At 26.9% G+C, this 24,924-nt stretch overlaps 4 protein-coding genes across 7 annotated transcripts; 2 read left to right on the forward strand and 2 right to left on the reverse strand.

Annotated features, from left to right (window-relative positions):
* Positions 1–365: 365 nt before the first annotated feature.
* LOC107067198 (transcription elongation factor elongin A) lies at positions 366–8,035 on the forward strand. The gene is given in 11 exon segments (XM_015322478.2): positions 366–1,396; positions 2,033–2,319; positions 2,409–2,736; positions 2,738–3,392; positions 3,486–3,670; positions 3,797–3,966; positions 4,053–4,144; positions 4,363–4,562; positions 4,678–4,954; positions 5,026–5,118; positions 5,650–8,035. Coding segments are annotated over 10 exon segments (2,343 nt in total). The 5' UTR covers positions 366–1,324; the 3' UTR covers positions 5,103–5,118; positions 5,650–8,035.
* Positions 8,036–8,399: 364 nt separating this feature from the next.
* LOC107067197 (mitochondrial glutamate carrier 1) lies at positions 8,400–18,228 on the forward strand. The gene is made up of 8 exons (XM_015322473.2): positions 8,400–8,601; positions 9,834–9,905; positions 10,374–10,508; positions 10,753–10,902; positions 12,402–12,538; positions 12,672–12,857; positions 16,411–16,561; positions 16,640–18,228. The coding sequence occupies exons 2-8, from the start codon at positions 9,862–9,864 to the stop codon at positions 16,776–16,778; spliced, it is 942 nt and encodes a 313-aa protein (XP_015177959.1). The 5' UTR covers positions 8,400–8,601; positions 9,834–9,861; the 3' UTR covers positions 16,779–18,228.
* Cbp80 (nuclear cap-binding protein subunit 1) lies at positions 13,125–16,397 on the reverse strand. The gene is given in 3 exon segments (XM_015322472.2): positions 13,125–13,970; positions 13,972–14,165; positions 14,168–16,397. Coding segments are annotated over 3 exon segments (2,382 nt in total). The 5' UTR covers positions 16,107–16,397; the 3' UTR covers positions 13,125–13,721.
* Positions 17,165–24,307, reverse strand: LOC107067213 (peptidoglycan-recognition protein LC). Of its 4 annotated transcripts, none has more exons than XM_015322520.2 (4): positions 24,284–24,307; positions 21,833–22,547; positions 19,388–19,546; positions 17,165–18,834 (listed from the first exon to the last, which is right to left on the reverse strand). In XM_015322520.2, exons 2-4 carry the CDS (start codon positions 22,536–22,538, stop codon positions 18,314–18,316), a joined length of 1,386 nt encoding a protein of 461 aa, XP_015178006.2. In that variant the 5' UTR covers positions 22,539–22,547; positions 24,284–24,307; the 3' UTR covers positions 17,165–18,313. The 4 variants fall into 4 exon arrangements, with proteins under 4 accessions (XP_015178006.2, XP_015178005.2, XP_015178004.2 ...); XM_015322519.2 differs by lacking the exon at positions 24,284–24,307 and adding an exon at positions 23,557–24,208; XM_015322518.2 differs by lacking the exon at positions 24,284–24,307 and adding an exon at positions 23,371–24,207.
* Positions 24,308–24,924: the final 617 nt, after the last annotated feature.

Raw genomic sequence — 24,924 nt, forward strand, 5'->3', positions numbered from 1 at the left:
TCATATATATATATATACACATTGTAATTTGAAATGTTATTACAAGTGTATCGAAAATTTAAATTTGCGGAGTGACGTCACGAAGATCGAACATTCGATTATTTTTACGATTATCGAAATACATCGAAACAGTATTATTTCGTATTTCGACGAGTTATCATCGAAACTTTTGACTTCTCATTAGAGGTAAGATTTAAATCATTATTTTTATCATATTTTTCAATAAGATACAATATACGCGAAGTATAATTAAATAATGTTTAAATAATAGAACATTTTTCTTTTTTTAATATATTATATACCTATTAATATACTTCAAATATTAAATAATTTTATTTATTATTTTATTGGATGAAAATTTGAAACTCAAAATCATTAATAATTAAGAACGTTAAAATAGATGTATTTTACTTTTAGGCTAGTGCAAAATCATGGTTGAAGAATCCTTAATAAACAACTATGATCGAATTAAAAGAAGATTCACATTAAACGTGATTGATTAATATAATATTGTAACTCGTGGATCTCCATATGTAGCAACCTCCACGCGGTGAGATCTGGGTCGGTATTACTTGTGATCCATCTAAATGTAATTGTAAATCATGTAACGCAAGTACTACCGAGCAAATGGCTACATATTCCAGGACACTTTTGAAATATTTATTAATCATTATTCTATTTACATTATACATTAATAATTATATTTCCGAAGATACTAACAAACAAAAGATAACATTAAATATGAAATAATTTATTAAAGAAATGCACTAGACATTTTCAAATTTAAATGATATTTCATGATATTTTTGTTAAAATTTTAGATGTAAATTATAACAATTTTTCTATATTATTATCGTGAAGTGTGTTATCCTTGGGTTTGAAATGAATTAGATTAAATAATATAATGCACGTCATTTTAACATATACATGAAAATCAGTGGTAGGGATAGAGGTTTCATTTTTCGCCACAGTTTTCAAGAGGCGCTACTGTAGATAACTTGATTTTTCTCAACAATCTTGATAATCGTGTCTATAAATTTTTCTATGAAACTAGCTCAAATCGCGAATTAACAGTTTTTATGAGAATTCGAATTCGTCATGTAATAAAATTTGTTGATTTTTTTTTGATCGATTTGACAAAATAATTAGTTTAATAAAAAAAAATAAAAAAAATAAAAAATATGTAGCATGTGTGAATGTGACATAAATAAAATAGTAACTTTTGTATTTGAAAATATAGTTAAAAAAAAAAAAAAAAAAAAAATTATTACACACATTTGGTAACCGTGCATAAACGGGAGTTAGCAGCTGGGAAGTTACAACGATGTCGTCTGTTGTAGAGAAAATACGGCATTGTCAGCGAAATATTAAGAAATATTCTGATAAAGAAGAAAAAGTCAGTATTTTTAGTTATTATTATTATTATTATTTTCGATAATAGTGAAGATTAAATATTGCGATATGAAAAGAAATAATTTAACAAAAAAAAAATCTTAAATGTATACGATAACCTATGAAAGTTTTCAAAAAGAATGAATTTGATACATCATGATCTCTTAATAAAATAATATTACTACGCGTTTCAAAAAATGTATATTTATATTAAATTGCTTTTCAATGACTTTTGTAATGAAATGATAATATATTTAACCTATGTATATATGTATTTACTTAAATACATATTAATGAATGTTATAAATTGAACATCTTGATCTGTTGCTTATTTGTGAGGAAAAAAAGGGGGGGGGGGAAAAGAAAGAACATTGTATGCATAATAGTTTTAAAAGCAATAATTATTTCTATTTTATTTACATTATACCTTTAATATTAGGTTTATCTTTTTTTTTTCTAAATGTAAACACATGTATACACACATACAACTGTTTCATATATATTCTTTTATATTTATCTATAAATTCAGATAAAAATTTAAATGTTGTTATTGAATAATGTTCTCTTATATTTCAGCTAATGAAACAGAATGAAATTGAATTGTATTTCATTATTTTCTTCTACGATTACTTATTTATAGATGCTGCATTATATACAAAGACTGTATAATTTACCAGTAACGGTACAACATCTTCAAGATACAGGAGTAGGGCGTACTGTTAATGGATTAAGAAAATATGAAGGTGGTGTTGGAGATGCTTCCAGAGCTTTAGTGGCAAAATGGAAAGCTATGGTTGCAGATGAAGAAACAAGTGAAGGGGAAGACGATGAAGCCTGTGTTCCTGATGTTTCTGAGTGTTACGATAGACCGGAATCTCCAATGTTAAAGAAAAAACAAGAAGCAGATAGTACGGTGAAAATATCAAGGTATATTATAGAAATTTATTATGTTAATAAATAAAAATACAAATAATATCGAGGCAATGTATTAACAAATGATTAAATTCAAAATACAGACATGAAGAAAAAGTAGATAAAAATGAAATATCAGAGCATAGCTCGAAACATTCTAATAAGCATGATATCAAAGGTAAATCTGAAAATGAATCTAACGTAAATAAGGAATCATCGAAGACTTTGAAACATGAGTCACAAAAAGAAAAACATGATAAAAGTCATTCTAAACACGAGTCAAGGGATAATAAACGATCTTATTCTAACGATCCTAAAAGCAGTAGTAGTAGTTCTTCTACGCATGTAAAAAAATCTACTGATAAATCTTCTTCTCATAGTAATAAATTAGATAGTACTACAGATAAACAAGACGAATATAACAAAAAAAGAAAAATTAGACAATTGCAATAGTGGAAAAAAGAAATATAAAAAGCCAAAACTTTCTGAAAATGAAAGTGATGATGATAGAACTAGTTCTTATAATACGGATAAACAAAATGTCAACGATTTTCAAACGGAATTAAATAAGAAAACACATATTGAAGTTAAACAGGAAGACGTAAATAAAGTTGAATCTAAAAAAGACAAGAGTAAATCTCGTGAAAAAGTTAAATCAAGTTCGTCTAGTAAAGAGGAAAAAGTACACGATGATAAAAGTAAAAAGAAATCAGAGGAAAGTAAAGAAAAACAAAAAACGGACAGTCATCGTTCTAGTAAAAGTTCTAAATCAAAAAGTCATCATAGTAGTTCTAGTAGTAGAGATCATGCTAAGGATAAAGACAAAGATAAAGATAAGGCTAAGGATAAGGATAAAGATAAGGATAAGGATAAAGGTAAAGATAAAGATAAAGATAAAGATAAAGATAAAGATAAAGACAAAGACAAAGATAAAAGCAAAAGAAAAGAGAACGAAGAAAGAAGACATAAGCATCAAAGTAAAAGTAGCTCTGATTCGAAAGAAAGCAAATCTGGTTCGAAGGAATCAAAAGAAAAAGTCAAAATCAAACAAGAAATCAATGGAGACGAAGGAATCGATTGTAACTCCGGTTAGTTTTTATATTTTTTATATTACATAATATATCAAAAGAAATATATATATATTAAGATTTATTTATATAGTAAACATCTTTTTTCGGCAGGTGCAAGTTTTGCAGAAGCTCTTGGAATGTGTACAGTTGCACCAGGATCAAAGAGGCGTCATAATAATTCTCCTAATTTAAATTCTTCAAAAGGTTTCAAATCAGAAACAAATGTATCGTCTACTCTCAATAACAAAAAACAATCGTCTACGAAACCCGAAGCTACAAGCAGTGATAGTTTAAATGTAAATTATTTGTATATATATATATATATATTTTACTAACATATTTTTAGTAATAACACTCAATGAAATTACTTTAAAATAATTAATATACAAGTTTGTGCTTTTCATAAAGATTTTCATTTGCAGCCTTTGCCTCTTTTAGCATCAAATGTAAAGTTAGAACCATTAAGTGTGAATTTGGCATCTACATTACCTGAAATAAGTCCTAATTACAAACCACTGTCATATATTAATCCTGTACATCGTAAAGAGGAAGATAAAACTCTTACTGACGTAATTCACGTTAAAAATCAAAGGTAATTTATTAATACATTTAGATATGTTTGTGAAATAGATAACGTTGAATGTGTGAAGTTATATTATATTATATGCTTTATTTTAGGACCAAAGTATATTCTGGGAATAAAACTGGTTATACAAGTGTACCTTCTCTTTACGAAATTTGCATAAGAGTGTTGATAGAGAATATTGATGGTAATATTTTATTTTTATTAATTTTTAAATACTATAATTAATTTTCTATTCTATATATATATATATATATATATATATGGAATTTGTAAAAAAATTAGACCGTTGAGTAATTGAAACTGAATCTTTTGTTATCCTTCGGTAATAACCTCTTCACAAATGCCTATTTATTTGAAATAAAGTTACACGTTCCTATATATAGATATAATTTTATTCTATAGCGCTTGAATTTACTGGTGGTGTCCCATATGACATAATAAAGCCAGTTTTAGAACGAGCTACGGCAGATCAGTTATACATGTTAGAACATCATAACCCCTATTTAATTGAAGATACGGATTCTTTATGGCAATTTCATTGTAATCGAGAATTCAGAAATAAACAAAGACAGGAAATGGAATCATGGCGTGAGATGTATATGGTATTATAAACATTTTTATTATTTATATAACATATTTCAATGAGACAATAAATTACTCACGTTATTATTTATAAGGTAATAATAATAATAATATTCATATATTTTTGTAATATAGCGTTGTTTGGATGAAAGAGAAGAAAAATTGAAAACCTTAACTGCCAATATAAAACAATCTATAGATAAGACTGTACCATTAAGATCAGCTAAGCTTGCATATGTTGATAATGTTGTTAAACCTCCTAGGAATATTTTAAAAAAGCAAGCTAAGTATGGAACTAATTCGATTCCTACATCGACGTCTGATTTGAAAAAATTGATCGTTGGTGGTGGACCTAACGCAGCAACTAATATATCTGTACCACCACCTCCAATGAATCGAGTTAAACCATCTTGTAAGTTAAATTATATGATAAAAACATTTGTACATTAAAATTATTAACATTTTTATCTGTTTCATTAATAGCGAGCATGGTAAAGAAGACAAAAGCACCTCTTATGGCAAAAGCTCTACAATTAATAAAAGGGCGTTACAAGCGGTAGTTTGTATAAACATTTTGTAGGTATATTTTTAACTATAATGTATAAATAATGTTTCCACTATAATATTTTTTTAACAATTATGTTGTGATATGGGTAATATTCTTCTATTTCGAAAGACAAATTATGTTGCAAGATTATATATTTAACATTTATATTCTTGTAATATTGATTTTTAATTTACACGCATATAACATATGAATATCATTATAGAAATATTTGATGCATTTAAGAGTAATAATTCAAAAGGAAGAGAAAATTGTTAGATTTATACAATCCGAACTGAAATGTAAATGATTAATTTACTTTGGTTTGAATTGTAAAATATTAATTTGACGTGTGCTCGTTTTCAAAATTCATATGCTTCCATATTTTGATTATGTGTTTTATACTAAATATATACGTATTTCTGTTTTGTGACATTACATACACTGAAACAGAGACGTGCAAATGTTTAGTTCGAAAATAAATTATTCTTCTTTTAATGTTGTTTAACACGTTGAGTACTACCATGTCAGTCATTAATGATTAACACTGAATTTCCGTTTAGGTCGTGTTAGGCTCCGGTGTCTGACGCTCAACTTTTCGTTTTGACGCGCATGGCTTGACGAAGATTTCTGTAAGAATTTGCGTGGCACTCAACGTGTTAATTGTCCTTAGTCAATCATATTTTTAAAAAATAAGCTACAAAGACCGCGAATTGAAGAAGGGGTCGCGCTCAGGGACGGGATCACTGGCGGGATTTGGTTATTTGCGGCAATGAACTTTCGAGTTCTTAATGCAAATTAATAATAATAATAATAATAATCAAGCATGTTTAATCTTCGAACAATTCAGATAAGAAATATTTGTGTTGGTAATTATGACAGTAGAGTAAGTGAAGAAAATGAACAAAAGTATAATCATATTTATTTTATAATATAAATAATTATAATAATATGTAGTCAATCATAAGATTCATTTTTTATTTTTCTTCATTATATTTGACTTACTCTAGTGTCATAAATGAAAGGCACATTTATAGAAATCGATCATTTTTAAACTAACATAGTAAAGTTGTCGTGGCTGTGAAAATATAACGATGATAAAGGAGAGAGAGAGAGAGAAAAGAAAAAAGGAAATCTAATTATGAAAGCCAATTGCGAGCTTAGCGAGCTAATCTTGTACGTCTCTGCAACAAAAAATCATCATCTTAAATATGTGATCAAATTTTTATTTACATTAACTTCAATAATACAAAATTTTAGGATTGAAATTACAATATACATATTTGATCATGTTTTATGATAAGACATATAAAAGAATAATTGTTATGAAATATGTGCTCTTCTCACTTTTAAGTTTTATAATTTAAGTGTAATTTATAACAAATGGTCTAAATAGCAAAATGATTAGTCTACTTTTAGTACTACTATTATCAATTTAGTTTGTTAAATAATATCCAAATATTATGTTCATACAGTATACTTATTAGTGATTATTTTAAATGAATAGTAATTTAATTTTAAAATTCATTAATACACTGAACGTATATATGAGTTAATTAGATACCTAAATGGTTCACGTTGAACACACACATATGCCCCTTTCGTCCTCAAAGGGTGAAATTTTTGTTAAGTGTTGAGTAACATCAGTAGATTATTTTCATGTTTATAATATTCAATTGAGTTGTATCAACTTGAAATTCCAAAGTTTTGTTGATCTCTTTGACTATGGCATAATCTTGCACGAAACCATCAATTATATTCCATATGTCAGTTGATATGAATTACCGTTGCAATTTGTTTATAATTACAGTTATGTTCATTTATTCATCCTTCTCTCTGTGAAGAATATGTATATATATATGTGCCTTTTACAGTCAAAGAGTTAATTAATTTTTCTCGATACATCTACGATAATTGTTAAATGGTTTTGCGTTCGTGTTTAGAATAATTGTATGTGTTAAAGAAAATCTTTAATTTTTAATAAACACATAAAAAGAATGGGGGAAAAAGAAAAAAAGGAAAAAACGAAATATTTGAAATTGCAAAAAAAAAAAAAAAAAGATATAAATAGTTGCCATTTTAATTAATCATTATGCTATTATGGAACATTGGAAATTTATAATTAATAATTCATGAAACATTAGTGTTCCTATAATTAATTTTAAAGTAATTACCTCTTGTACATATAACATTATTACAAAATTATACATACTACATTTCTCAATAATTTCATTCGTATCGTAATAAATAGATTGCGATGACATCATGCTCTAATATGTTTAAGTTAATAATTTTGTAGCATAAGAAAGATATTTTATATACGCCATGACATCATAATAATTATTTGTAAAAATACAGATATAATTACATCACGAATCAAAATACAATATAATATAGTTTGAATCAATTTCATTGTAATATTTTCTTTATTTGTAATTACAAATCTATTGGTTGATAAAGATACTTTATTAAAATAATGTAATTAATACTTTAGTTTTTTTTTTATAAATAAGAAGAATGCATACATTTTACACATTTAATTTTATGCATAGATTTTTCCGTTTAAATGAATATATATATCATCTAGTAATGAAAATATATTCTTAAAAATATGTGCATGAAAATTAAATTTCAATATGTGAAAATTTGCATAGAATTGAATTATTTTATTTTATATTATAATTGGTATTTAATATAATATAATATTTTTGTTGTTGTGCGAATGTGATATAAAACATGATAAATGATCGGGTAAATTAATTTTACTTGTAATATGTTTCCATATATTTGTATATAAAAATAGTATTAGTTATATTAGTATTATTATTATGATATAGTTATTATTCTGTATTTATATTAGGGAATATTTAAAACAAAATTATTATCTTATAAACTAATGTATGCATCGAAAAAATATTAAAATTTCATTAAATTCCACATCAAATAAAATGTGGAATTTACTTAACATCGTGCGAACATAAATTCTTTCAACAATAATAAAATATTTCCGATTCTTTTATTTTTTTCCATCTCAGCATATACATAAATATATACATGTAATTATAATTTAAAAAAAAAAAAAAAAAAAATCATAAATGTAATAATAAAATCAAAATTGTCGTCTATAATATATTTGAAAAGCGCGCTCAAATTGTTGCTATGGTATTGTATCGTGAATTTGTATTCGTTATAAGGTATTTACAATCTTATCCAATCATGTGCCAGTATTAGATAGAAAGATTTCATTGATTAGTCGATTTTAGCTGATGCAGAAAGTTATGCAATTGTGAATGGATACTTAAACGTCGTTGCCAAAGTTTATTATTCATTATTGTATATCGAATGACATTTAATTGAGAATCAACCTTAAAACGACGACAGAACTTCAGTGGCTGCTGTCAAAGGTTGAACGAATGGGTTTTAATGTCAGTGAACGTGCAGAGTAATCTTATAATAAATTAAATTGTGAGTGATAAAACAAAAGTTATATCGTTATCATCTGTTCTTAGTGTGGGGTAAGCACCACCTATCAAATTATATTCGTTTTTTCTTTGACATTTTGATGTTTCAAGAAGAAATCTGCTGCATTTTCATTAAGAATATTATTTGCTATCATCTCTGATGAGAGATGATTAATAGTTAAATAATAATTATAAATCTTTACATATATACTTCTTGTTAAATAAATTTCAATGATTTAACGTTAATGTTATTACAACAATTTAAGTTTATGTTATAAATTGTATTATTTCAAAAAGAAAAGATCAAAAGGAAGAAAATAAGTCGTTATCCTTTCTTTCTTTCTTTCTTTCTTTCTTTCTTTCTTATACTACACGTGTAAACGAGCTTTAATTGTATATACATACTTATTGATGTGACACATTTCCCAAATTTTGTATTCTCAATTTAATTTAGCCCCAATTCACTCTATATGTCTACAGTATCGTTTTATTACTATTGAGAAATACAAGCTATAATAATCTTCAAATCAGAATAAACTGATTCTCTTATATATCCTATATATATATATATATATATATATATATATATATATATATATATATATATATATATATATATATTTGATAAACAATTTATACATTTTGAAACAATATATTTCAGTTTAAATATATATTGAATATAAATATATGAATGTTTATGACAGTAACAATAATAATAATAATAATAATTGACTACAATGATGTAGATATCTAATAAGTATTTTTAGAATAAGTAAAAAAAAAAACAAAAAAGAAAACGATTTTAAATGTAATTGAATTCTTTGAAAGAGAAACAAAAAAGTTATACATTGATATTATTTAAATGATTATTATTATCGTTTGATTATATTTGTATATGATTATAAATAGACATTTTTTCGTTATGCATAATAGTAAATATTTTCTAGATTTAATGTTACAATTATTGTTTTTTAATAAAAAAAATATGAATTATTATTAATATTAAAAGTAATTCTCTTGTTAAATTTTCTCTGTAATCTGAGTGTTAAACATTTTATCTCTTTTTTTTTCTTTCTATATATATAATTTTTTATAATAGTTAATGATAAGAGAGTATTATGTAAGCCTTGCATATATACAACAGTAAAATTGTCTCTTGTATATTATACAAATAAGAAAATGATTGTTTGTTTGTTTTTTTTTTATAATTATTAAATAAAATATGAATTATTTAATTATGAAAATAATTTACAATAATAAGATATTAATGAAAATATTCATTACAGATATTAAATAGAAAATAACTGATTTTCAATGGCGCAGATAGATTCACCAAAGTCAATTCCTGATCAATTTAAGTAAGTAAAATTATTGTACGATCGTCTTACAATTGTCAAGAAATAACTGCTTGCTGGTTTCAATTGTGTCCCATTTAATACGAGATCGTTTATTTAAATTGTTATACGAGGTCATTTGTATTATAAATACAATGTAATTTGTTATTAAATTAAATTGCGTTTAAATTGAATTTTATGTGTTAGAATAAATTGTGATACTTAAAATGTATATTCTTATGTAATAATAAATTGTAATTGTATTTATTAATGATTTTAATGCAATTTTATGAAATAATTAATCGTATTACGTATTATCGAATTAATAAATTTGATTGTATTTAGATATTATAAAATATCTTGCATTCAAATTTCGCGCGTTTTTTCTATTTTTGAATGGTTATATATTTGAATAATATAAATACTCGATGAACACAAAGTTGTTGTAATCGCGTTTATCGTTTTATACAATTACAAATGATTTTATTTTAGGCTTTTACCAAAGATAATAAATGGAGGAATTGCCGGAATTATCGGCGTATCTGTAGTATTTCCTTTGGATTTGGTAAAAACGCGGTTACAAAATCAAGTAATTGGACCAAATGGCGAACGAATGTATAGCTCGATGTAAGTTAAAACTTGGATAAATGAGAACTTCTGCTCAATTAATTCGTATGTATTCAAATTAATAGTGTTTAAATGTTCAATGTCACACTTAAAAAAAAAAAAAAGAAAAAATTATCACTAACACGACAGTAACGTTTTATTGCACAATTATCTTGTTGTTAATATGTTAATAATTTATTGTTGACGAATTTAATTGAAACAACAGAGAAAAGAAAAATGTAATAATAAATGAATATTTTGATAGGTTCGATTGTTTTAAGAAGACTTATAAAGCGGAAGGATATTTTGGAATGTACAAAGGATCCGGTGTAAATATTTTATTGATTACGCCGGAAAAAGCCATTAAACTCACTGCCAATGACACATTTAGACATTATCTCTCCACTGGTCCTGGGTATGTTTATGTGGATGTTTAAATACGTATCAACTATATTTTTATCAGGTACGATGTCTCTAACCAGGCACAACACAAATCGACAAATTTAAACAAGAGAGTCCAACGTTTATAATATACATATATATATATTATATGTATTTGTCGAATTTACGGCCATTTTATTTTTGCTCTTTTTTGTTGCTTTTTTTTTTAAATTTTTCTTTACAAATTTTCAATTGATTTATTTCATTTTCTTTTAAACATATTATTATTTAATTATAAAACATCGCACTCTTAATTGTTCAATTACAATATTTGCATATACATACGCAAGTATATCAGAGAAAAGAAAAGGCAAATAGATTATGCACGTCAATTGATTTATTTCACAATAAATTTTTAACTGCACCCGCATTGATACAAGAAAAAAAGGAAAAAACGAAACATTGAAAAAAAAAAAAAAAAAAAAAAAAAAACAATTTACGAATTTTTGTTTACACAAAATTTTATAAGATTATTATTTATATGATTATGTTCTTCCGTAACAAAGCGTATATCATGTATGGTATGGATGATACACAAGCCTGACACAAGAAAAATAGAAAAATCAGGAGGTGGCAGTAAAAATAAAAGTATTTTATCGCTGAGGGGATGTGTGTACAATACAGGCAGAGTCACGAAGAGAATCTCTATAGCGCAAATGCAACATACACTAACAAAAAAAGTACGTGTAAAAAAAAAATGTCAAATGGTTGAATTGAGATCCGTAGAGCATTTTTTGGCGAGTAGTGCCTCTCTCTCTCTCTATATATATACTACTAACAATAAGAGATTGCAATTTTAAAACATTATAAATCTTTTTTTTTGTGTCCCACCTTTTGTTTTTTATTCGTAAATAAATTTGTGTCTCTTTTCATAATTATTAATATTATTAATTAAAAATTCTCGCTAAAAAATGTCATTACAATAAATCGTCAAACACTGGATCTGTCCTATTCCTCTATCTAATCATATTAAGAAAACAAACAAAAAAAAAAGAAAACAAACAAACAAACAAAAAAATATGATTTTTGACAATATTTTTAACATGTAATATTTATTTATGTTATTTGTTATAATGTATGTGTAATACTGGTTTAGCATTGAGATGAATTTATCACTGTGCAAGCAGTGAGACTTCTTTTTATTGCAATCGTTAAGTTTTACAATGTTATGAAATAAGAACATATGCTAACAGATAAGGTATATATATATATATATATTAAAAAGAAAAAAAGAAATTTGTGCGATTTTACCACAAGTAGAGATGTGATTGTAATCTTTAATCACTCGAATAGTTTCACCATTTCCAAAGCATATGACCTACAACAATTATTATGATAGCCCCCATTTATATTTATTAATTTAGTGTGGACATTTTTTTTTTTTTCTTTTTCAAAACAATCATCTTGTCAAGATGTTATATTTATTTATTTTGTGTCTTTTTTTTTTTTTTTCTTCTTTATTAATTTCCATAGCCAACAACTGCCATTACAACGTGAAATGTTGGCTGGAGGATTAGCAGGAGCTTGTCAAATAGTTATTACAACACCAATGGAATTACTTAAAATTCAAATGCAGGATGCAGGAAGAGTTGCTGCAGCTGCTAAAGAATGTAAGCAATTGAATATTATTTATTAATGATATATTTATTTATTTCTTTTTTCTTATTTATTATATTACAAAAATTATATGATTAAACTATTTGTCAAATTTGCTTAATAATATATTGTTTCTTTGTTATATAGCTGGAAAGACTGTACCGAAAGTATCAGCGTTATCTTTAACTAAGGATCTTCTTAAACAAAGAGGAATACTGGGACTTTATCAGGGAACAGGAGCAACGGCACTAAGAGATGTTACGTTTTCCATTATTTACTTTCCTTTGTTTGCTAGACTAAATGATCTTGGGCCAAAACGAGAAGATGGATCATGTAAGTTATTGATCTACTTATTTCATATCAAATATATTTGTAAAGTATATTTTCAACAAATTATTTTCAAGAATCGATTTTATAGAAATACATTTAGTACAATTTTAAAAGAAATTCTTTTAGAATTAATAGATATTATTTTGAAGATTATAAGTTCAATGATTCATTATATAATTAGTTTTTATATTACCTTATCATATAGATGTAATGAATTTCTTTGGGACTCGTAAACAATACAGACTTGTTACAGTGAAAGATTATATAATATTTGTTTGGTCATCTAAAATACTTTTATTAAGATTTGTTTCGAGTAATGATAATAAGTTTTTCTACAAAATTACAGCAAAGTCGAGCATGTATTTAAGATACCTTAGATATAAAATAGTTATAGTTATTATAGAATATATAATTTTAGTCAGAAAACATGTATACGTTTGGTATCTTATTAATTTAGTCAAATCCACACAAAATAATTATACGAATTCCCTATAGTTATGTATCATCAATCGAAGAATATTTTTATTCTTGCTAATACTAGTTCCCATATTTATAAATACTTGTACATAAATGCGTTATATTTAAGCAATATATTTGCCTTGTTATTTTTTCTATGTCATTGATATTATTATAATTAGGAGTGATATAAAGCAGATTTTTCTTACATTACTGTACAATTATACCGATATATATATATATATATATATATTGTACAGTTAATATTATAGTATATATAATTATTTATGTAAATATAATAGGATCTTTTATCATATCATGGTAATCGTGATTTATAAATTGAAGCCATTTAAATTATTTTGTTGTTGTTGTTGTTGAATATAATTACAATTATACGTTTTATTAGAATATTTATGCTCTTAAAGATACAAATTGATGAAATACATCTAAAATATGAGGATCCAAATCTGGAGTAAATAATAACGTTTCTAAAGTTGATGAATATTTCTGTACTTGTTCGTGATGAGTCAAGAACACTTGTTGTAGTCGTCCTATAGTCCATTTGTACCAATGAGTATTGTAATCAATATTATCTGTATCACATCTAACTAAATGCTCAGAAAGTATCATTATAAATCGTTGAAATATGATGAGAAACAAATTTTTTCTGATCTGCTTGTGCCGCTTCTAGTTTTTCCTCCATTCTTTCAACAACATCTTCTGATGGTTTCTCTCTATTACGATCTTTATTAGTGTCATCATCCTCCGATGAAGAACCAGATCTACTTTCAGCTCTTCTTAATTTTTCTCTAGCTTCCGCCAATTCCGTAGTTAATTTAATGACATGTTTATTTTTTTCCTTATTGTAAGATGCAAGATTTCCCATATATATAGTTTTGTAAATTCTGATGCCATTTCTTTAGAAAATATCCAATTAGCGATAGCACTGCATTCTATAATGCCAGTTTTCAAAAATTTATCCGTTAATACTGCCATCATTTGATAATGATTCTTCCATAATGCATACATATTTCTTAATATACATATTTCAGCTTCTTCCGTTTCGGCAAGTACTTTAAAGACATAATGAAATTTTCCTATAGCTGCAAAACTGTGACTAAAACTTTTCGAACCAAGATTAAGTAACGTTTGAACAAATACATCAATTTTCAGCGGATTAAAATTATTTGTTTCTTCATGATCCTTAGGTCCTGGTAAAGTATTTAGAACATTTAAAACTTCTTCGGGTGTACATTTACGTCTTATTGATACAACTAGTTCATGAGCTGCAGCAGTACCAGGTAGAGAGCTTGCTCCTTCCGATGAATATTTATACACAGGTTCTGGTAGTGCAGGTATTAATTCGGCATACGATTCTGGCATCATATCACGAATCCTTTGATAATATGATAATCGTAAGGCTTTTTGCAATACTTCTCTAATAAATTTAGGTCTTGGATGCTCTGGATCACGTTGTAAACAAGAATCCCAATCTTCCCAGGACCATCGGAATTGAAAGTTACTCAAATGATATGAAAACCACCAAACAAATCTATCGAAAGCAGTAGCTGCCATGCTATCTATTCGACGAAACAAAATTTCTGTTGCTTGAGCCAATACTTGTGGCATTGTCGAAGGCTGTAGTTTGCAAAGTTCTATCAAAATAGATCCGTAACAAATTTCAAGATGTTCAGGCGTTGGTAATCTAAATAATTCTCCAAATATAACTTCAACTATACAATAATCCAATGGAATTTTGGCCTTGTATGGAAAGTTCAATAATTGTGCAGCACAGTCTTTCCTTTCAAAATAATAATTGTTAATAATCTGGCGCAAATGTTCTTCTATAAGAAATCTTTCGATGGCATGGCTACCAGGTAATAGAGGTCCTTCTGCGGGACAATCTGTATAATCAAACATACGAAAGACAGCAGTAGGCAATGGATAGGTACAATTTTCATGATGCGGAGGGGGTATTATCGCAGGCAAATTGTGTTGTAATGCTTCACACAAAATAGAATCAAAAGCAAGATATGGTCTGGGAATGTGTTTCTCTGCCCAATTGTCTTGCCTAAGTTTTCTAACTTGTGCCCACAAACAATCCAAATATTCTTCTTGTGGATGAGGCGTGTCGCTTGACCAAACTCTTAAAGCTGGTTGATGTTTCTTGCTACGTTTATTTAAAAATATTTCAATGGTTACCATTAAATGATCCAATTCTTGTTCCTTTTTCTCATAGAGTTCTCTTCCGACCCATGGTAATGTAGATAAAACAGCAAAAACGTACCAATCGCGTCTTACTTGTGGTACACTATCTTCATTTGCAGCATCCAACATGTTATCGAATAACTGCATCAATGAGCCACACGATAGAACATGACAATTAACTAAATCTGCAAGGAACCTGAGCGAATATCTTGCTACGTTCCATTTGCACGCCTTTAAAGCATCTTTGAAATTTTTTACCATAAAATCAACAAATTCACCCCCGAAATTGAAATTTTTTGCATTTAATAAGCCAACCAGAGTTGTATAAATGGTACATTTTTCTGGCATTTTAATAGCACAATCTGTTAAAATTCGTAATATCTTACTACGAAATAATCCAAGATCAGCTTCCAAAACTGAAGCAAGACCTTCTAAATTACTTTCTAAGGAGGATGTTGATTTTTCTCCTACTCTTAGAATTAAACATTCTAAACGATCTTCGATTTCTTGATTTTCTGAAACACGTCTTCGCTTTTTATAGATACGTTCGTATCCATCGTCTTCATTATGTATTCTTTTACGACTCATTTTGAACGATTTTAATCGTATAAATGATTCTTACAATATATGATCTTTATTTCGTGACCTTATTTATAGCAAACTTTAATAGTTATTAACGGTTAACTTGAAACTCACGCACAAATCTATGCATTGACGAAACTTTTCAATATATCGTCAATGATGACTCGACAACGAGAGGGAAAAGATGACGCTGTGGTAGCTAAATTTGAGGTTAAAGTTTACACGATAAACGCATGGTGGCGCTGTATGCACTATTATTGCCTTTATATTTAAAACATGCGACTAATGTATTATGCTTTATCTTTTCTAGCTGTATTTTGGTGTTCATTCCTTGCTGGATGTGCTGCTGGTTCTACTGCTGCATTATTAGTCAATCCTTTTGATGTTATTAAAACAAGATTACAAGCTATTAAGAAGGCACCTGGTGAACCTTCATACGATGGAGTATTAGATTGCATTAAGTGAGAATACATTTAATATTATCTTCTTTTTTTATATCAATATATCAACAATATCATATTTTTTGTTGTATTTTACAGAAAAACACTTGTCAATGAAGGACCAACCGCGTTCTTTAAAGGAGGTGCATGCAGGATGATAGTAATAGCGCCATTATTTGGTATTGCACAAACCGTTTATTACCTTGGAGTTGCAGAAAGAATTTTAGGTTTGAAATAAAGTATAATATGTCTGCTGTAAGCGATGCCATTCGATAACTCTGGGAAACCGACAATAATTGGCATAGAAATATATTTAAATATGTGTTGTTTAAATGCTATCACTAAAATATTACATCTAATGTTATAATTAGACAGTCGCATATTTCGCGTATTTTATATACAGCTGCTTATTATTTTTTTTCTTTATATTATTAAGAATTACAAATATCTATTTTGTAGTTCTAAGTGATCAAAGTTATTCCTAATATTTAGCTTATATTATTTAATCGAATTACTGCTTATATTATTAGCACCAATGGCGAATTTAACTTTGTATTGATTTTGAGAATTTTTATATGTATGTTTGTATGTATATATATTTATTTATTTATATGCATACATGCATATATACATACATACATACATACATACATACATACATACATACGTATAAAGAATAAGTAATTTAGGAACTATTCAGAATAAAAGTCCATGCTGGGTTCATGGATTATTATAATTATGTCGTTTTATGTTGCCTTAAAATAATGTTTATATAATCTTTTAGACATATATACACAAATATATACACACACATACATACACATACTATATATATATATATGTGTATATATATACGTATGTGTTGATTTATGAATATTAATAAATTGATTATGAGAACAAAGTTTACAAAGAAATCAACAAAATTAGGAATGTTTGTCATATTAACGTTATGAGCCAACATCGAAATAATATACAAAGAGTTTATGTATAAAAATGTGAATATTTTCTTTTTCAATGAATTACCTTTATTTTACATTTTCTTTTTATTATTTTCATTAATAATAATCGCTGTACAATATTTGTGATGTAAGATTTATGTATAAATAGAGTATAGTGCATTAAATCGTTGCATGCTTCCATTCGTGCATAAAATCAAAATGAAACGAAGGATATATTCGAGTTCATCGGATCAAATATAAAATACCCAACGAAAAAAAAAAAAAACGATAATCCCCTATGAAGAAGTCTACATTTAAAAATTAATACACATGCATTCCTAAAAATTTACAAACAACAGCAGCAGACATACACGCATATACAGAATATATTACACAGAAAAGAAAAAGAGAATATTCAAGAATGAGGTATAAAGAAGTTACATTGGTACTTACGAATGACGTATTTTAATGTACTTAACATTGATACGTATCGACATGCTAATTACTTTATAATAATAATAATAATAATAATAATTATAATCATGTACAGACATGCATCACAAATGCAATTGACTTTATTATATTTATTGTATATTTTATCACATATGTATATAGAAAATTGTCAGGTTGTTTCTATAATTAGGAATCACTGAGAATGAACACGTTTGTTCGTTCAGTGTTTGAAAATTTGGAGAGAAATATAAAAAAAAAAAAAAAAAAAAAAAAGAAACAAAGGAAAAAGTGAATAGAGCATTCAGATAAATTTATTGGAATGATACTCCGAAAAAAAAAGGAAAAGAAACAAGTTCTATCATTGAAACACTAAGAAGATGTATTAAGGAAAAGGTACCCAATGAGGCAATGTTTTTATATAGCTGTAAAGTGCATCACCAGGACTTAACGTTTTCGATACTTGCCGGTGACCAAGTAATTTATAATCCTTGGCAATTTTTCCACTTTTAACGCCCAATTCAATAACTTTTTCTGCAGCATGTAGCTGAGACTTCGGCGGTAATACAGAGTTAAACGTACCAATGAATGATATTCCTATGCTTTTATTATTGTATCCAAAGGCATGTGCACCTACGAAATCCCAACTACGTCCAACGTAAGCAAGACCATCACCGCCAACTAGAAAATTGTATCCAATGTCCGACCAATGCTTTGATTCGATGTGAAACGTTTGTGCGATTCTCACATGGAGAGTACATTCCGATTGCGTTGAACAAAATTCAGTAGCTGTATGGCTGATGATAACGTAAGGGACAGGATGTTTTAATTTGTCCAAGGGTTTCGTTGGTGGCTGTGCTCCCCATTCGTTTCGCGGGACGAATCTCACGCTATTTACTATAACACCTGAAATCAATTTTTATTTAATTACTTACTTACAGATAATACAATTTTCCTATTTTTATATAGGTAAGTTAAATTTCTTAATTATGCGTTAGATGCAGCAAAATAATTTACTTTTATAATTATTAATTTATATCTCATTGAAGTATGGTAGAATTTGAAGTGTCCCTCGTTAATATTTCAATGTTATAATGGGATATTGTTTATAGCACAATATTGATGAATTATTTATATTCCATTCTATAATTAAATGTTTAAATAATTTCTTTTTTATTTATTTTATATAATATAAATTTCATAAAAAATAATATTAGAATGAATCTTAACAAAATAGGGTTACGAGGGTTGCAAATAGAAGGATATCTTGTATTTATATGTCTATTATATTTTTATATATATTTATCTATTTATATAAATAACTGTAACAAGTATATTTAGAAAAAGAATTAATTAAAGTAATGAAGGTTTCACCGTTGTGTCGATTATACTTGAAAAGAAAATATGTCAAAGGAGAAATGATTTTGATTTTGTTTCAAATTACGAACATCAATTTTACCCTCGAGAGAAGAATCTGGTATTTCCGGAAAAACTGGAGCTGGTGGGACATCGTGTCTGTGTGTGAGAAGTACAGAAGCCACAACTATTGTGGTCACAACAATTAACGCTATTGTACACAAAAGTGCTGCGCATCGCCACGTCCATAACCAGCTTTTTACTATAAAATAGCAATTAATTTAAAAAAAAAAAATACATAAAAAAGATTGCAATAACAATGCAAAAGATCATTTATATATATATAATGTGCATGTGTGAGAAAGAAACAAAAAAATGTTATTTAAATGTGCATTAATAGTTAATTATTATGAATAACAAAAATAACGTCATACACATGCCGATCTTTTCATTACTATTGCAAAATGAACAAAATGAAAAATAATTGAAATAAAAATGAGAAAAAGAATGTAAGAAGAAATAAGTTTAATACAAATGAAATATTTGATAAACATAATCAAAGTTTTGTGATCAATATTACGGTACGGTACGAATGATACAATCGAATATGCCATTTTAATTAATAATTATATCAAATTCAGGAGAGAGAGAGACAGAGAGAGAATGTTACATCATTCGTAGAAAATAAATATTAGTAAAAATAAGAAAAAGAAAAAAAAAAGAATATATCTATTTATCTATTTTTATCGATTCTATGATAATTTAACAAAATATATTTACTTTAATGAATTTAATCCAATATCGTTAGAATTAAATGATATCCATCCTTTAGTTAAGAAAAGAACTTAAAATTTAGCAAATTATTATTATTATCTAATTAAAATTTCTAACAATGGAAAAGAAAAATGAAAGAGATTTAAAAAACAAACAAAAAAATTGATGATAAATTTACCATTTTCTAAACAATTATGGCGTTCCCTGTAAAACTGAGTCAGTTGATTTATCTCTATGGAAGTACAATCAAAATCACTGGTGTAACATCTACTGTACTTAACGACATTATATTTATTCCAGAAATAATGAAATAAATCAAATGTGGCGGTGAAAATATATAACATTGTTGAATGTTTAATAAATAAATAAATAAATAAATAAATAAAATGAAAATGTGTATGGAACACGCGAACGATTATTATTGTTACTAAAACTGCTTTCGTTTTTCGACTCTATCTTAAGTTCAATAACTAATCTTTTATTATAGATTAATTTTGATAGGACCACGTGTTCCTTTCATTGTCTACCGGAAATTAAGATCAAGATAAATCTTTTAAAATTCGTGTAAAAAATTGATAACAAATTTGATTATACATTATCATCTATATATATATATATATATATATATATATATATATACGTATTGTTGTTGCAAAATGAAATATTTTTGAAGAAATGGAAGATAAAAAGACAAATTATATTAAATCACAACGAAGAAATATATTCTGTAATACGTATGATTGAAATAAATCCACTTAATGCCTACTTAATATTGAAAGTCAAATATACGATATAAAAATAATCTCGAGAAATAACTGATTATTCTATTATTATTATTATTATTTTTTCTTTTTTTTTTTTGAGAGGGAGGGGAATTATTCTTCCTCGTGGCCCTTATCGCTGCGGTGGTTTTTTTTTTTTTTTTTCTTTTTCATTAAAAAGATAACGTTTTCTTTGATAGATAAAAAAGAAGAAAAATAAAATAGGACTAAGTATATATATTATATATATATATATATATATATATATATATATATATATATATATATATATATATTTTTAAAAGATTACATCGAGCTAATAAATATTCTGATTGAAGTATTTATAGTCTTTCTCTATACAACACAAGGTGAAAAGTAAACGAAATTATTAATTATACCAATAAATTTGATAATTATTAAATAAGAATAAAAAAAGAGTAACTATTTAAATGTAAAAATCGTATTACACATCTGTAATCTATATGTGACCTTTATCATAATTCAGGCCACTTTTGATGTTCGATTTATTCCGAATAAACACACGTGGCTTAATGTTTAAGTTCATAATTTTTGAAAAAAAAAAAAAAAAAAGAAACAAATGTACAATTTCTACGATTAGAAGAAGCTTAATTTATCCAACCATGAGGATATCTACGTCATAAATAATTATAATCTCGTCATTCTAATTTTTAAGATTTAACAGATTGAGAAAGCTAACCATAAACAAAGATGATTAAAGTTGAAAATGTTCTCTCTCTCTCTCTCTCTCTCTCTCTCTGTTTGAGTATATACATGCGTCAATAGATTAATAATTGAAACGAAAGTTTTTTCCTTTTATCCTCAATTATCGAGATAAACGTTTTTCTCGTCGCGGTATATCAGATGCGCCATATTTACGCAACACTGTAGACAAAGTTTTGGCATGTCCATACTAATGAATATGAATAAACGAATGAATGAAAAAGAAAAACAAATAATATAGATAAATGTGATTATTATCATAAAACAATTACCTCTCTCGTAATCATTCTTTTGTGATAAAATAGGCCTGCTAAGACCATGTCCAGCTTTACCTAATGATAAATCGGATGCGTTAGCGTCCGATGTACGTGGTCCGTCACATTCAGTTGTTTCTTTACCCTCCACCGAAGATGGGTTCGAATAAATGAACTGTCTTATCGTTACCGGACCCTTGTATAAAGTTTTGTTACCCAGATGAACGTTCGTTGAGTTTTTCACGCATATATCACCGAAAGTTGATGGATCAGCATTTGGTAAGATCACTTTACCGTTAGGCACCATAATCTGTTGTTGATGTTGCACAACAGTGGACACTGGTAAATCTTTCGTCCATTCTTCTTCTTCAAAATCAGTATCATTTTCATCTTCATCATCTTCCTCTTCTTCTTCTTCTTCTTCTTCTTCTTCTTCAACAACAATCCCATTATTTGCACAACAATCAACTATATTCTTTTTATTATCTATGTCACTGCACTGCGTAGGAGTACCATTAATAACACCATTGCAATTAGCTGCTGTTATCACTGTATTATTATTGTCTTTAGATAATTGCAATTGTTCAAATTTAACACGATTATTTTTTGCCGAATTATGTGACGAATCAACTTGTGACAATTCGTTAATTGTTCTTTGGCTATCTTGTTCTTTTTGATGTAGATTATTGTCTGCTGTTTGTTGGCATTGGATCAGTGTCACCATACCCGTTTTCTGTTTCAAAGATTTACATTAAAAAATTTCCTAATACTTTATATACAAATAATGAGAAGAAAATGCGAATAAAATAGAAAGAAAAAACAAATCAATTTGATATAATTATATAATAAATATATCTACAGATGTATTATAGAAATTTTATGCAAGTGTTAAAATAGACGCGACCATATTTTTCATCGGAAACTGCACGATTGTACCATTGTACAAAGTAGAGTCGTCTTCTCTCATTTTTTTTTGTCTCCCCACCACATATTATTCGTAAGTTTTATACAAGATAATAAAGCACAATAGGAAGACATATCGAATATATACTATATATATATATTTAATAACCGACACAATATATTTATCATAATTATATAATTTGTTAAATGAAGTATATAGGTAACATCGTTAAAAATTCGTAATAATTATTATCGTCGTAACGTCTCCTTGATATTTAATTGCAAAAAATAATGAATATATATATATTGACAATATTATCAATACATATTGTCACTAGTATAAATATATAGATATATTTTTATCAACGTTCATCAATATTACAGGATGATTCATATCTACTTGAAATTACAAATGCAAAATTCAATAATTTTGCTTTTTTCTATCTTCTACTTTATCTTTGTATTACGCGAAGTTAATTATCTATCAAATGGTCACGAGTTTGAAACTATTAATTAGATAGGAAATGAAATGAAATGAAATATGTAGATATATTTAACGAAATAACTTTTGAAAATATGTTATCACCCGCTTACATATAAACACATACATACATACATCGAGAGATAATGAAAATCGATTAATCGATTATTACCTCTCGCAAATCATCATTTTAATATAACGTGGCCATTCCTGATCGATCAAATAAAACGTCGTTGTATTTTAATCGTTATTAATATGTATATAATAACAACAGATCTTCCTTGATTTTATTTTTCCTCTTTTCACTTCACTTCAAACGATTTCTTCAATGGCGTTAGTTGAACTAAGACGTACTTACAATTATAGAAACAAACACCTGTTATTGCGATCTCAACTCATACATATTATCTACGACGAACTAATCTCCATATAATTTTTGTTACTTGAAATCTAAGCGATAAATCGATAAACTCGTTTTATTAAAACAATCTTTCGATACTGTTCTCCTCCTTGTCGTCTTGTCGTGTCGTGTCGTCAGCGTCATTGATGACGGCACGATTTTTAACGAAGGTCATATTCGAGAATGTCGAATCCAAATCAAGAGACAACCAAGAGTGAAACAAAAAATTTACAAAGAGAGAGAGAGAGAGAGAGAGAGAGAGAGAAAGAGAGAAAGAAACTGGTTAAGGATACGCAAAAAGAATACTGCAAAATTCTTCTTTCCTTATTATCAATATTGCTATCTTCTTTTCTTCTTTTACCGTTTCTCTTTCTCTCTCTCTCTCTCTCTCTCGTGTTCACTCTTTCCATTTTCCCTCTATTACTTTCGATAACGATTGCGCGGGATAATTTACATTTTCAAATGTAAAACGCGTATGCACGAGATCATCGATCGTAACTTTGTATTTGATCCAAAAAAAAAAAAGAAAAAGAAGAAGAAGACCATATGCAAATTTAATTAAGTATGTAAGATCATACGAAAATGATAAAATATAATTGAAAAGTACGCATTGTTCGTTCGTCTTATCTCTCTCTCTCTCTCTCCTCTCTCTCTAAGTTTTTAATATTATAAAAATAATTGATACCTTATTAGAAATTGGTCGACGCTTGTACTTGTTTGATGTTCGATCCTAAAAAAATTATATTTAATACACACATTTAAAGACCTTTCCCAGACTTCATTTTCTACCATTTTATATGTACTAAAGTGGTTGCCTATCTATTTCAATACTTGACTATATTTGCGTTCTATTATATGATCGCGAAATCAAATTTAACATACATTTATTGATAGGGATCATTAAATGTGATAATAATTTAGAAAACAAATATATTTTACTGCATCTTAAAATAATAATAATAACATTAAAAAACAAACAAAAAAGGATAATTTTCTAATTTACCTGCTGAATATGCATCTACGAAGATTGTCGAAAAGACAATAAATAATAATTGTACTCGAGTAATCGTAGGCTTCATTTCTTCGTTTTGATGATTAATAGATTTAATAAATTAATTTCTTCGTATAATCAATGTCTTCAACATTTATATACTTTTGTTATCATAAAATTATTGTTATCAAAAAAGAATGATTTTTGATATAGATAGATAGTGATAAAGGAGTAATATATAGATAAAATAGATACATATTTAGGATAGCTTATAATATAATTGATTCTTCTCTATATAAATATGTTTATTATTATGTAAAAGAATAATTTAAAAG

Source organism: Polistes dominula, unplaced genomic scaffold (assembly GCF_049000335.1).
Source record: "Polistes dominula isolate Pdom_NZ unplaced genomic scaffold, Pdom_raw_medaka contig_16, whole genome shotgun sequence".
In the NCBI taxonomy this organism is placed as follows: Eukaryota; Metazoa; Arthropoda; class Insecta; order Hymenoptera; family Vespidae; genus Polistes; species Polistes dominula.